Source organism: Semicossyphus pulcher, unplaced genomic scaffold (genome assembly GCF_022749685.1).
Source record: "Semicossyphus pulcher isolate SPU_LCO1_2020_fin unplaced genomic scaffold, fSemPul1.0.p SCAF_1, whole genome shotgun sequence".
NCBI lineage: Eukaryota > Metazoa > Chordata > Actinopteri > Labriformes > Labridae > Semicossyphus > Semicossyphus pulcher.
The window spans coordinates 16569324-16584140 of record NW_027211603.1 but is presented as its reverse complement, the minus strand read 5'-3'; the positions used below and the strand labels follow the sequence as shown (position 1 = coordinate 16584140).

General features: G+C 37.8%; 2 protein-coding genes across 2 annotated transcripts; one reads left to right on the top strand and one right to left on the bottom strand.

Moving 5' to 3' along the window:
• The first annotated feature begins 165 nt into the window (after nt 1-165).
• Nucleotides 166-5463, top strand: cyb5b (cytochrome b5 type B). The gene is made up of 5 exons (XM_069658628.1): nt 166-598; nt 2140-2268; nt 3265-3288; nt 3404-3435; nt 3900-5463. The coding sequence occupies exons 1-5, from the start codon at nt 398-400 to the stop codon at nt 3991-3993; spliced, it is 480 nt and encodes a 159-aa protein (XP_069514729.1). The 5' UTR covers nt 166-397; the 3' UTR covers nt 3994-5463.
• A 5487-nt stretch (nt 5464-10950) lies between these two features.
• Nucleotides 10951-13382, bottom strand: LOC138613298 (histamine H2 receptor). The gene is made up of 2 exons (XM_069687303.1): nt 12587-13382; nt 10951-11243 (listed from the first exon to the last, which is right to left on the bottom strand). Exons 1-2 carry the CDS (start codon nt 13380-13382, stop codon nt 10951-10953), a joined length of 1089 nt encoding a protein of 362 aa, XP_069543404.1.
• Nucleotides 13383-14817: the final 1435 nt, after the last annotated feature.

The window sequence follows — 14817 nt, the reverse complement described above, 5'->3', positions numbered from 1 at the left end:
GCATAGTTAACAACCATTGCACACTTCCTTGTCTCATGATCATCAAGTGGTCGATTCTGATTGGTCCTCACTCTGAAAGACGCAGTTTCATTGGTCAGTTGTCGTGTTGGTGCTGAATCGTGAAACTACATGCATGTGATTGGTCTGTTTCACATGTCTGCTGATGTGCCGGGTTTGGTTGGTTTTTGATTTCGTAACCAACATTATTCAGCATTTGTATAATAATACTGTTGTGTATGTCAGAGCGTCTCTACGGTGACATAAGGGGGCTTTTGAGGCAAACTAACCTCATTCAAACCGGGTGGAAAACGGATCTAGACGAAGCTAGTTAGCCTCACATCAATACCTGGCTAGCGGAAGCTAACGTGAGCTAGCTGCTCAGTGCATTAGCGTTAGAATGGGTGAAGAAATCAACGATAATCCTTTAAACACAGGTAGTGAACCTGCTAAAACCACTGGTGTTGAGGAAATCTGCGAAACCGTAGACGGTAGTGTAAAATATTACACATTGGAAGATATAAGAGTACATAATCTGAGCACTGACACATGGCTCATCATCCACGATAAAATATATGACATCACAAGTTTCCTAGAAGAGGTAAGCCATTATTTCTGTCAACTACTAGAAACTACCTGGCGTTAATGCTGTAATAATTTTAAGTTTTGGCTTTAAGCTTTTGGTTAAAAATATCGTTACTTAATTTCTTATAAGATCAACGCTCCTTCCTCAAACAGTTCTTATTATACTGACGTGTAATGTTTGCTAAATGTCATCGCTTTATCACACATGAAATCCTTGCTGGTTTGTAATCCCGTGGTTAAACAAGGTAACGCTTCCGCAATACTCTGCTTCTGTTTCTCCTGCTAACAGCACAACTGTGATAACTTCTAGCAACATTAATTATCAGCTAACGTTAGCTAATGTGGCTAACAGAACTTAAAGCTTCTGTGAGCAGTTTTTTGCTGATTATTAAACAAACTGAAATTAATTCTGATTACTCTATATGAGTTACAAAAGCAAACCAGACCATCAGCGACAAGATTGATTATTTCTATTTATTAGAATTTTTAATGCCTGAAACTGCTGGTGGGGGGTAGGTGTCAGACAAAGTGATTTACCGCACACTGCCTTTGTTTACATTTTCCAGGGCAATAATTTAAAGTGACTGATTTTTTTTATTAAAAACACCACTTAAGCATGTTCAGGACAAAATAAGAAAAGAGGTTAGAGCTGTACGGCTTTGTCCACCGGGGTCGCCAAAGTCAACACAAACCAAAAGTTCCTCACAGCCGCTTTAAGCTGTGGCCCACTGTTTTCATAACATTTTTGGTTCCTTGAAGTAAGTTAGAGATGCATCAATATAACACAGAGTTATTATTTTAATCATAACAGCAACATAGTTGTCAATCCAGTATTAATAGTAGCTAATATAATTGCAGTAACAGTCGCTTCTTGTGAAACTTGTTTTCCAGTGATCCTATCACATTTGAGTGTGACACTTCACCTAATACAGCTGTAAGATAAGGATAAGCAGCAGTGTAAATAAGTGACGTGGTCATGAGAAATAGCTGGAGCTCATATGTGTAGCGGAGAGTGAAGCTCTGCAACTTTTACTTTAAACAAAATAAGTTGTACTCATTATGACAAATGGCCTTTTTCAGAGTCTTGGCATTACTATAAATGATGTGATTTGATCAATATTGTAGAAGCTTTAATATTTTAGCAGTATTTTATTGCTGTAGCTACTTTTGTTGAACTACTTAAAATACTGGGTTGGGTTTGTTTTTTTTACATTGCATTACATGAGTGCATTGCATTTCAGATGCTTATTCTATGCTTTTATGTAACCTTAAAAAGTCACCATCTGCAAAGTTACTTATAACATGGTCATTAAAAGCACAATATTTACAGTACATACAGTAAGTACAATTCTTGAGTAAATGTACTAACTTTCTCACAGCTGAATGACCATATTGTTTTGTTTCACTAATTTGCTTGTGATCTCAAGTAGTAGAGTTATTTGTAGGGCTAAACTTAATAAAGCATAGAAATTAGCTGTATGATATTCAACATGTGGTGCAATTAAGGAAATTAAGTAGCTCAAAAAAAACTGTGTTGACCCACTTTGTGCTTTACAGCATCCGGGGGGTGAGGAGGTTTTGTTGGAGCAGGCGGGTGCAGATGCCACAGAGAGCTTTGAAGATGTGGGTCATTCCACAGATGCCAGGGAGATGCTCCAGCAGTACTACATTGGGGAGCTTCACGTGGTAAGATGTTAGCTCAGAAAGATCGGATTTCCTGCCTGTAGTGTCTTTACAATTTCAACTTCTAACAAATCAGTTGCTTAAATCTAAACACTCGTATAAAGCAGAATAAGTAATAAGGGTGAACAGATCTCTTTTTGAAATAAGTTGCTATTGTACATTGTTACACACACAACAAAAAGTAAGCTACGGGTCACCAGATGATGCTATGCAGTAATTCTGGTTTAACATGCCTATTAGCAAATTGGGGGAGATGACCTCAAACAAAATGGAAATTGGCTTCATTCATTATAGAAGGGTAACATGTGAGCATTATATCCGTATCCAGGGAGAAAGTATTAAATTGAGCCAGTATGGTTATTTATTTATTTTTTGCTTACTGGCTCCCCTATGTCCAATTTAGTCTTAGCTTTCAATTTTAGTTTTTTCATGGCTTTCATCCATCCATCATCAAGAAATTGTATGGAAATATTTATAGATAACTAACCCCTCAATCTGAGGAAAAATGCTTACTGCACTCACAAGTAGTCTTTCGCTCATTTCACTGCATCTCAGCAGGACTTAAGCTTTGAAAGATGTACAGTTCATTTTCCTAATTCACAATGGACTCATTTTCTTCAGCTTAACTTTATACTGCTTTTACATAAAACATGATGGTTGGCGAGGTTTGATTTTGTTTCCCATCACATACTGTGAACGAAAACCAGAAGAAATGAACAAATGCTATGCCATTCTCAGCTTTCTTGTGCGTTTAGCAGTCCTTCCTTTTCTTATATTTCTTACAATTTAAAAAAAAAAAAACTTGTTATAGTGATCATAATGTGTGATTTTTTTTTAATTGATCATTTGTAGCTAAACTGCTTCATAATTAGATTTTGCTCAGCAGTAATAAATGATAACTTGGCATTTGATATGAGTACACCTGTGAACCTGTGTAATTTTCATTCATTAATTCTAATGTATGTTACTAAAATACTATTTTATTGATTTTCTTTGTAGGACGACTGTAGGAAGAATGAAAAGGTAAAATAAGCAACTTTGTCTGAACTGCAACAAAAACGTCAATGAAAAAGAATCAACAATGACGATATAAAGTTTTTGTTTTGTTGCTAAATCGTACAATATCTCTTTTCCCCAGGAGACAGATGATGCAACTTCGGGAGAGTCCAGGTGAGTCAGAATGATGAACACTGTGTGCCAGTCTCACTGCCTCGTGCCTTCTGTTTCCATTTTCTTTGTATGTATTGTATTTGTATTGTTTGTATGCACCAATACTTGAGTTTCTTTCTGAAAGTGAAACATCATCTCTGTAGTCTGAAGTTAAAGAAGTCATTCTGAAAATTTCCAATTTTCCATTTTTTACCTCCATGTGAATGAATCCCTTTGAACATTAAAAAAAGTTATTAAATAGTGTTTATTTTTCTGCAAATTTTAAGAAATTAGATTTTCACTAATTTGCATATTATTGATTTAAGGTTTGCACTCACTTTCTACAGTTTAAGTTAATAATGTAAAAACTGGTGCCTTATAAAGTACTAACAAAATGGAGTCACACCTGTATTTAACTCACGTCTTAGCTTATTGATGACAAAACATTTCAAAACATTTCTATTTGATATTTAATGTTTTCCCAGCACTTCCTGGACCACATGGTTGATACCAGCTGTTATTGCAACCGTTGTCGGCATCATGTATCGCTACTACATGTTGGAACACAAGTCCTCCTGAGTGCTGGCTTCCTGTTTTCATCCCATTCTTTTCATCTGGAGGCCTTGAAATGTTTGACCAAAACCTCCTCACTATGTACGCACACAGTTAGGAGTGAGTGCATCCTCTGCAACGAGAAAAGGAGGGGAGCAGTTTGATAAAGTACTTTGGTCCTCGTCCGTCTACATAAAGTGCGCAAAATAGACCGTTGGGCAGAGACTTTATTAAATTGTCTGCCTTCAGTTTCTGAGCGTTTCATTGTCACTATGCCTGTTGTCATGTTAATGTTCTTTAACTTAAACTTTCATATGCATTTGACCCAGTTTGGTCTCTATTTTTTCATTACCCATTTGTCTGCTCAGAGAGTTTTTATGCACACACCATTGTCACACACAAAGCCACAATAGAAACATTGAGGGAGAGTTAGCATGCAAACTGGTCATGTAATCAGGGTAAATGTAAACAGTGACCAGTAATTTAACACTGAATTACAACGACTTAGTTTTAATAAAGCAAGAAACATTACTGCTGCCTAACTCTCATTAAGAATCATGACTTGACTCGCTGCACTCCTTACTGCACAGCCCTGGTGTTGAGCAATGCTTGATCATATTTATCACTTAGTTGTGAATGCAAAATTATTCCAATTATGTAACTGCAGTGTCATGTCTTTGTGTCTTCTCCTTTTTAAAAGTAGTGGTAAATTATATTTTATCAGTGATAAGTTAATACATTCTGACTTATTCCCCTTTTCTACAGTTACATCATCAGAAAATTGTCTAAAGGCTCAAAATTCCTGATCAGTAGAGTAACATAAATTTATGTACAATGTAATAAAACAATATTTAATTATCCAGATGTAATATCTTTAACATGATTGCTGTGTGAGTACCCTTAAAAGACGTGTTTGTTATTTAATTTCTCTGTCTTTCAACTGCATTATTCATCACTATGCCTTTTTTTTATTTAACTGATGCTTTTTCAAACGTTCATTGCAGAGCATCTTACTTAAATGTTTCTGCTGAATGGTACTGGTGAGTGGAGGGTTTAAATTATGTTGAAAGGGGTCATCCAGTTGTTATTAAAGCCATAGGTGGGTGTCTTTCGGGCCACAGTTGGTTACCATCCATATTCACAACATTGTTTTTAATTGTCTGAGTTGCTGTTCAGGTTTTGACTCTGTTAAGGTATAAGTTGGTTTAGGTAAGCTTTGCAAATCACTTTTTAAATGACTCATGTTGAATATTCTGAAAGATAATTTTATTTTATTTCATTATTAAAGATTTTCAACTAAAAAGATTAGTAATTTGATTTAACTTATCACATGTCAGTTCTCAAAGTTTCTGAATATAACTTGCTGCTATTTTTACATGTGACTACGATATTTCATGGCAGGCGTCAACATTGAATTGGTTCTCTCTTAAGATAACTCTGTGTCATCTCTTTGCTTTTCAACTGCCATCTCCTGTAATTACAAAGATTAATAATGAATAAAATGTATCTTTCAAAAACTGTATGTGGCCAGTCATTGATATCCTGTGTGAAATACTTAGATATATATTATGTCTGTTATATGCTTTTATATATTTGTAACAACAGATTGTTTTGTGCTCCACCAACTCAACTAGTTCCACTACTTAACTAAAACTGGATTGTTGTTGCCAAGCAACCTAAATATTCTCCTGCACTCTGTGTCTACAGGTTACCACAGATCAGCTACTTTGTGTGATGTATGATTTATCTGTTTGATTTAATTTATAAAGCAACCAGTGAAATAAGAGTCTGCTGTGTGATTCAGAGGTACCAGCTTGATCAATGCAAACGTACACGGTCTGCTGTAATGTTAATTAACAGTATTCAGAACACCTGGCTGAGGCGGAGTGATACACAGAGTGGAAAACCCCAGTGATGTTGTCCTCTATATCGCCACTCATGGAACGCCTCTTGTCCAATCAGATTACTTGGTCAGAACTAACTGTTGTATAATTAACATTACAGCAGACCATGTATGTCTACATTAATCAAGCTGGTACCTCTGGATCACACAGCAGACTCTTATTTCACTGGTTGATGATAAATTAAAACAAACAGATAAATGTACAGCTGATCTGTGGTAACCTGTAGACACAGTGCAAGAGAAGGTTTGGGTTGCTTGGCAACAAAAGTCCAGTTTCAGTTAAGTTGTGGAACTAGTTGGGTTGGTGGAGCAAAAACAATCTGTTGATTATTACTGTTTACTGCTATTTGCTGCTTGTGCAACTCTTGTATTAAAGCAATATCGCACTACATGTGATATGCTTAAATATATTATGAAGATGATCATTACCTCACTCTGTACCTGTGGAAATTTTCAAACAGAAGCAAGATTTTTTAAATAGATTTGATAGATACATTGTGTTAAATTTGACAGTTTTAGCTTGAAGGTGTAAGGATCACAACAGGAGAACAAAAAAAGGACACTAACCTAGTTTTTTGTGTGGCAAAAAGCACAGAAATACACCAACTGCTGCTCCCAACATACCTGGAATTACTTGGAACCAGTTTTTTAAGTATGCAAACATGGGAAGAAGGTTGTTGGGGCAACAACTGCAGCCTGGAGCTTTAATTCAACACCTTTAATGGAGGCAGCCCAAGAAACACACACTCTGCGCTTTGTCATTAGATGAGGCGGCTAACCTGAAGAGGCCGCCTCTCATTGTGTCACAGCCTTGTGTCACAATGTGTTACATTAGCACATTGTTCTATAAACATCTGACTGCTCCTGTTTAAATACTGCCAGGACTAATTGTTTGTATTGATACCTTTTCAAGGATGGTTCTCCTTCGACCTTTAACAGAAACACAGTAATGGATAGCAAGGAATGACAGTGCTGTGCTAAGGATAGGAAAAATGAAACTGCTGGGTTAAATTTCACTCTGTCGGAACAGTGAAAATGGCGTAACAACCTTTAATGCTGATAGTGGTGGGAGGCTACATGTTCATAATATCAAGAAGAACGCCAGTCCATTTTAATGCTTTAAAAGGATTAAATTGTGAGTGTGAGTGAAACTAATGGGTTACTTTCATACTCTTGTATCCTTATGGTAAGAATGTAATCCCTGCACCATTAGGATTTATGGTACAACTGCATTGAGGTAGCCCGTAATGAGGTAGTGCACTAATACTTTTATCTCTTATACTTATAAACCATTTGTTTTACTTAGGTAACCATTCCATAATGTGACACCAGCACAAAGTGAGTAATATTCGAGTCCTGCATATGCTTGCTCCACTCAGATACTCCTCCTGTGGAGAGGAGCAGTAAGCAGTGATTGAAATTAAAGCCTTTCCATCTGCGAACCTCCACAAGAGCCCTCACAGTGCAGAGTGCCCATGGGCTGCACGGCACAGAGAGCACAAATCAACACCCATTGATTCATCCTCTTTAATCAGAAGGGACATGACAAGAACTGGATGCCCTCTTGTTACATAAATTGATGAATTGTGTGAAAAGAATAGAGCATGTTTATCTGCATTAGCACTGAGAAACCCTGAATCAACCAAAAACTGTATCAACAGCATAAAATAGCAGAAATTTATTATATCAAGAACGACCACAACCTCTTAGAAATTACTATGAATTTATTGACGTTTAAAAGGTTCCGTTTTGCCATGCAATACTTATTACAAACACAAGGTGGCACTACAACCTCAAGCTGTGTACATGTCAGTTCTTTCATTTGATTGGCCTAAACCGGAAACATTGGAAATATATAAATTAAGATGTCTAATCTGACTTGTGCACCCACTCAGATATATTCATCACAGGATTCAGCAGTGTTTCGCTCCAGGTTTTCATGGGCATGAAGCAGCAGTAAGCTCAACAAACACAACGCTGTCACACGTGGTGGAAAAGACATTATGCAACAATAAAAACCACCTGAATCACTGTTACTGCGATGGTGTGATATTGATGAAGACGGTGTGCAATGAGATGGTTTCAAATAACATCTAGAGACAAAATACTGACATTGGGCTGGTTTTCTCACACATCTGGACTGTTGTTGCTCTCCTTCCTTTGTCTAAAACAACTCAGCACTTGTTTAGAAGTAACGTACATGAACAGACATTATTTTTAAGTAGAAGCTTTTACATCCATGTTAGTCATGATGTTGTAGCAGCAGTGACACTAATAGACAGACAGGATGATGAGCTCTCTTATAAGACAGCTTCTTGTTTGTATGAGAGTATATGAAGCCCTCAAATGGACACCCTTCCCCATGACTGAATTGCCTGTCATTTCTACCAGAAGTGATCCTCAAGGAGAGCTGAGGCTGCTAATGCACATCACTCCAGCGTCCTGGGAGACCTGCGAGGCAGAAATCTCAGACGGCTGGAAAAACACTTACGGACACTGCAGGAATAAACATGATCTCTGAAAAGTAGTTTGATTAAAGGGTCACCTATTCATGGGGAAAATGTGCAGTACAGTTTGCGTTTAGTGGCACGATATTAAAAATCGTATTCCTTCCTCTCTTGTTTTGAGTCGTGCAGTGTAATATGAGAGCAGAGAAACAACCGCATTCAGAGAACCCATGTCAGGATTTCTGTCTGCAGAGGGAATCCCGGGAGGCATTTGTAGCTTTGACAACTGCCTAAAAGGTTCAATAAAACACTCACCCCTCACAATAAAAACATTCCCAACTTTACTTTTTTCCTGAAGGACTTGAACCCATTAAAAGATTAGATTCAGGAAAGAAACAACGTCATACTTTATTTTCCTTCCTGCTGAGTCACGTTTCTGACCAGAGGAAACTAAATTGCAAACCATATAGTCCCATCACATCACATGTATCAAGGAAATATGTCGGTTTCTTCCTCAAACTACATTCTTTTCAATGCAGTTTTGTGAAACTATAAACCTATAAAAGTCCTCATTTGTATATATGAATAATTGTTCTGTTGCTTCCTTGGTAAGCAGAAACACAATCGATTGAATTTGTACCCATCCATTATTCAGAGGCAGAAGCATGTTATTCTAATCCCATGATTATTTTCAATAAATGTCCTTTTGACCCATAACCCTGACTCAACCTGTTTAATTAGCATTGATCGTAATTAACATAATCTAATTCAAATTATTCACCGTTCAGACACTTTCAGATGTGAAACTGAAGAAAATAAACACAGAAGAAAACGTGACCAAAACACGTTGAATTGTTTTGCAAAGAATGACTCACTGTCATGCCAAACCCAGGTTTACAATCAAACATGTGCTCCTCTGCCCTCTTTAATGCTAATTTACAAGTTTGCCAACACCTACAACTTTCAAAACTTTATCACAATAGTTTTGTTTAACTCTTAACTGTGCCAGTTGGAGCACCCTACACAGCCAGGGTCTTTGAGTTGTTCCACTATCTTGTGGGTTATCTAATATCTGTGATGTTTTTAATGTACTGTTTTCAGTTATGAAATGCCTGCAGTGTAATACAAAAGAAAACTAGGCAATAAACTTCATTAAAATCCTTTTTTTACCCCACAAACATACACATTCTGTAGCCTACTATAAAACGGGAAGGGGAATGTAAACTGAATGTAAATGTAAAAATTAGTGCAATGAAAAGCCCCAACATTAAATTTTAACACACTTTGTGTTGAGGAAATGTTGCAAGTTGTTTTTCCTTTAACTGGTCTTTAGTAACCTGGAAATGCAGCTGGAGATCTTCAAATGACAGAAAATTAGAATAAACCCTAATTAGTGAACACTTCAACATCATGCCATACAACCATGTGATGTTTGTTTGTTGATACCAAACTACCGAGTGAAGACACAATCAAAGGCATGATGCTTTATTTCATAGATTATCCATAAACCAATAATTATCAAACATTATTTGTTCACTCTTTTAAAATTTAGGATTTAGAAATATAACAAAACATTTACATTATTAAGTCGGACCTTACATTATATCGTGGCAGACCTCATGATGCTCAACACATTTAGGTTACGTTTAAAAGTTTGTGAGAAGGCCAGCATTTGTCAATGCACAAGCTTTAACGATGTTGTCTCCAAGCAGCATCTCAACAATAAAATAAGTGCACTTTGCCAAGTTAAATCCATACTGTAGTAAAAAGATACTGAGGGGAATATCATGGGCTTGATATCTCAAAATAAACAACCACAGCTGCAGAAGTTACCCAAGTTATCTCTTGCCGGCATAAATGTGGTGACCTTTCTACAGTGTAGCCGCTTAATTACTTTCCTCCTTGCATACACTGAAACGCTGTGACTTAAAGGTTAACTTCTCCCAGCTGTTATATGCCAAGGTCTTTGACGCATAGCTTAAATTGAAGACGAGGAAGATATCCTCCATCCTTCAAAGTGCTTTTAATCAGATAGTGATAGTTAGTTCACAAATGTCTCGTTTGAAAGAAGTATGAATATCAATTTCCTGCAACTAACCTCGACTGTTTGAAGTAAAATACTTTGACTTAAGCAACAAGTCTAAACACTCAAAAGCTGACACTATTAAAAGACTGATTCTAAAGCTGTGTGCAGAAAAATGGTACGCATTTCTGGGGCACAGACAAGGTTGATGGCTGATTATAAAACAACTAAAATGGTGGTTTAAGAGGCCGTCTCTGACAGTTTGCAACGTTGTGTGCATAAGTAAAACAAAAGAAAATCAGAATAAGTTATAAATGAAGCCAGTGTTCCCGTCAACTGAACACTACTGCAGACTGAAAATAGATTAAAAAAATAAAAGAAAAATACTTTATCTTTATAACTTAAATTATAATGATGTAGACTGCACAGTGGTTGTTTCAAATACTTGCCATCATAACCTATCTCTGTATCAACCAATTAGCATTGTAACCCATTACTCCTCGACAGCTAATGCAGGTGTATGTAAATAACTTGCCTTCATTGAACAGCCCAGCAGACAATACAAACAGCCCAGAGGTCGCCGACCTTGTCTTTTACCATGCCAGCGGATCTTAAGCCATGCTCAACAGGGTGCAGGTTGATGATACACTGGAGGACCTCTCATGGACACTGTTGTTGTTGTTAAATCCTGACACAAACTCAGTCTTTGAAGGGCTGCAGCACCCAAGGGAGTCTACAAGTTCAGGGCAGACGGCCAGAGCCATCCTTAGAACGACGAGTCTGAATTTCCTTCGGAAGCTTCGGTTTATCCAGAAGTAGAAGATGCAGTTGAGGAAACCATTGGATGTTGGCAGCCAGACCACGACAAACTCGACCCACTCTGGTACGTCGCTTCCCGAGACTGCTGTGGGGCACAAATCAGGACATCAGTTTAAGCAGCTTCTGAATGAGAAAAGCGGTTGACCTTTGGGTGACCTTTTTTATGAACAGGGTGAAACAGTCTAGCTTTGATTGGTTTATGATCATGTATGGGCTATAAACTGATTCATTTATTTTTAAAACCATAGATGAACATAAAATGCACCAATGGATAATGAAACATGAAAAGTCACCCTTGAGATGTGAGCCCTTCCCCTGAGAGCAATGATATAAAGCCACCAGCTTAACATTTATAGTCTGGATATAAAAGCACTAAATTAACTGATAGATGTGGCAGAGTGGCACAAACCACTTTACACTGAGGCTCACTAGCGTTTGGACAGCGGCACACTTTGAAGTTTCAGTTCAGAAAGCCAGCTTCATTTTGTAGGGATTTTCAGCCATATCAGATGAATTACAGCCCTCTTTAGAAAAGGTCCTCACTTCTAAAAATATTCAGCTGTGACTTCACTTTCATTCTTGATTACTCCAAGACAGTACACGCTCGGGGTAAATGAGGAAAAGTCAAAGAAGGTCTGAGTCATACAACTGGCCTAGAATCAATGTATTCATGCCCAGATTCACATAAATAACTCTGACAGCTATTTCTGTCAGCAAGTCAAAGTGGAAAAGACATTAAACCTACATTCGTAAATCAACTTAATTCAAGCATTAATGCAAGCATGAATGATTGCAGTATCGTCAAAGCACTGATTGATTTTTGACTTACTTTGTTATTTAGATTAAAAACTTCTGACCCCAAGCTGCCTAAAGCTAAACATCCTAACTAAGATGACATTTAGTATATGATGAACGTAGCCATTGAACAGTAACTTTGCACTTCTGTAGTTGTTTGTAAGGTCATCTGGGTCCACGTCAGGGGCTTCAGGTCTAAAACCCTGAACTCTATTATTAGTACATTTTCATATATTTCTCAACAGTTTTAGTTAAGGCATGCATCAACAGGATGCATCAGCTGTGAATATTCTGGTGAATATTGTGTAGAGGAGTCTGTGGTAAATGTGCAGATTGGAGCCAAACAAGATGTTTTTACTATGACGTGCAGGTAAATTTAAACTTTTACCATGATGCTGGGGATGCTGTGGTCTGTAGGACCGTTTTAGACATCCATCCCCTTTTCCCACTGATAGATACTTTCATAAACAGGGTACTGTATGTTAGACGTTTCAATATTAGAGTCGTGGGTACACTTGGGGAAGAATTATGGAGTGAAATAAGGGATTTATAAGCAGGCCCTACCCCATATTTTTTATCTTTCTCCATTCAGCAGACTTTTTAAAGCTTTATTCCCACAGATTTATTGCTTACCATTGTAGATCATAGCTGCCATGCAGGGTGTCCAACAGGTGTAGTATGCTGCCATCACAGGCACGAGCACCCTGGATGCCACATTGTGCCTGCTGCGACGCGCACAGTCGAATTTGCGTAGTTTTAGCCTCTGCCTCTTTGCAGCACACCACACTCGCAGATTGGCGTATGTCATGATGATGGAGCAGGGGAAAAATATTACACATGTCAGGCTTAGGGAGTATCCAGCGTTTGTAGAGTAGGACGGATTGCAGACCAGTGAAGCAGTAGAAAAATGAACCTCGATAATGCCATCTGGGATTGAAATTGGCGAGAGCAAAAATGGAGGGAAGCACCAGGCGAAGGCAATCAGAAGCAGAACCCTTTTTCTGGTCATCAGAGAGGAGTATTGCAGCGGGTAAAACACCGCAATGTATCTCTCCAGGCTTATCGTGGCCAGTGTGTACATGCAGGTGGAGTAGACGGTGGCGTTGCAAAAGGCCACGACATGACAAAGAGCATCTGGGCCCTCAGTGTAATCCTTTAGCAGACTCACCCACAGATTCAGGGGCATGACCAACAGTCCAAACGCAGAGTCTGCAGCAGTGAGAGAGAGCAAAAAGTACCGAGAGTTTCTGGACCAACCAGCCACCGAGGAAGTAATAACCAGGAGAACTGCAATGTTTCCCACAGTGATCATCACGCCCAGGACGATGATTAGGCTTACTTTGACGGACCGGTGAGTGAGCTCGTGCAGTCTCTGGTGGTCAACATCTGACAGGTTGGAGTCGCCATAAGTTGAGTAGTTTGAATACATTTTTCCTTTAAAGTGACATGAGTGCAACCAAAACACACGGCACGTGAGGAAAAAGTTATTTGGAAGACATATAAAGTCAGCAAAACGTCGCCCATAAGCGGAGATGTGGGGTTACATTTAGAAGCAGCGCGGCAGCTGCTTGTAGCTTTTTAGCCAAACAATTAGCAGCACACCTGGTGCAATTAGTGCCGTGTAGTCTCCATATGCAGGCCTTTCACTGGTGTTAGAATAATTGTCAGTTTAAATGTATGATTTTGTAAATGGTGTAATATGCTTTATGGTATATTTACACAATGCTGATAAAATAAAATCAAAAGAAATAAATAATCCTCCAAAACACAGGTAACTTTTAGCACAATCTTCTTTTTATATAGGTAATTTAATAATATTATACTTCTTTTTAACACGTTTTAAACATTGTAACCAAAAAGTAGAACAGAACATGATTTTGAAATGGTAGATATAATATTTTATTAGTCCAGAATATCACATACTTGCTTTACTTTATCCCCGCTTTCAGATACTGACTATGCCCATGCTGCAAATGTATGGATAAATGCATATGGATGCATGTGACTTATTCACATTGTGAGTTTGAAATACAAGTGATACAAGATATTTGTTCTGCAACTTTAGGGCAAAGTATCAGCAAACAGCTTTTGTATTAAACAATAGGTGCTCATGTATAAGACATGAGAGATAAAGTCAAACCCAAAGCAAATAAGACATTTCAGCAGTGTGGCATGTAAGAAATGTGGTGAGTTAGACCAAATAGATCATAAACTTAAAGGCATATTTAGGCTCTATTGGATTTTGTTCCTCTGAAACACTATTACACACTTGTCTGAAGGGATCAGGGTTTTTAGATAGAATAAGAATTTGCTGAATCTATCAGTGAGGTTTTATCCATTAGCACATTATCTGAGGGGGCTGGGTTAACCACACTTTAGTAATAAAATGTAGAAGCCGATCTGTATGCTCTCTCTGAGGCATTATTAATTACAATTAGCAAGACAGTTTCAGGCCTGCAGGGCTTTCTTCACATTCAGTTATATCACTAACTGGAATTAATAAAGATGCATGTTAGGTGTGAGTGTAAAGTGGGGCCTCTATATACGTAGTATTAAGGATTAATGTTCCCGTGTATTATTTATGTGACAGAAACATTGTGGCATGAAAAAGAATTTGAAAACATGCATTTTTATTTTTACAAAAAGCATAGCTACCGGATTTTTCAAATGTTTTTTTTTCCCATTTACTTGGTGGAAGCAGATAAAAAAGCTACTATTGACTGTGTTCACATCAACCGATTCCATTCAAGCTCCAAGTTGCAGGGTAGTCCAACTTGGCAGGTTTCATCACCAACAACAACAATGAGTCAGTCAACAATTCATCACTTTTAAGGTCCCACAGAAGATGTATGCTCTGTCACAGC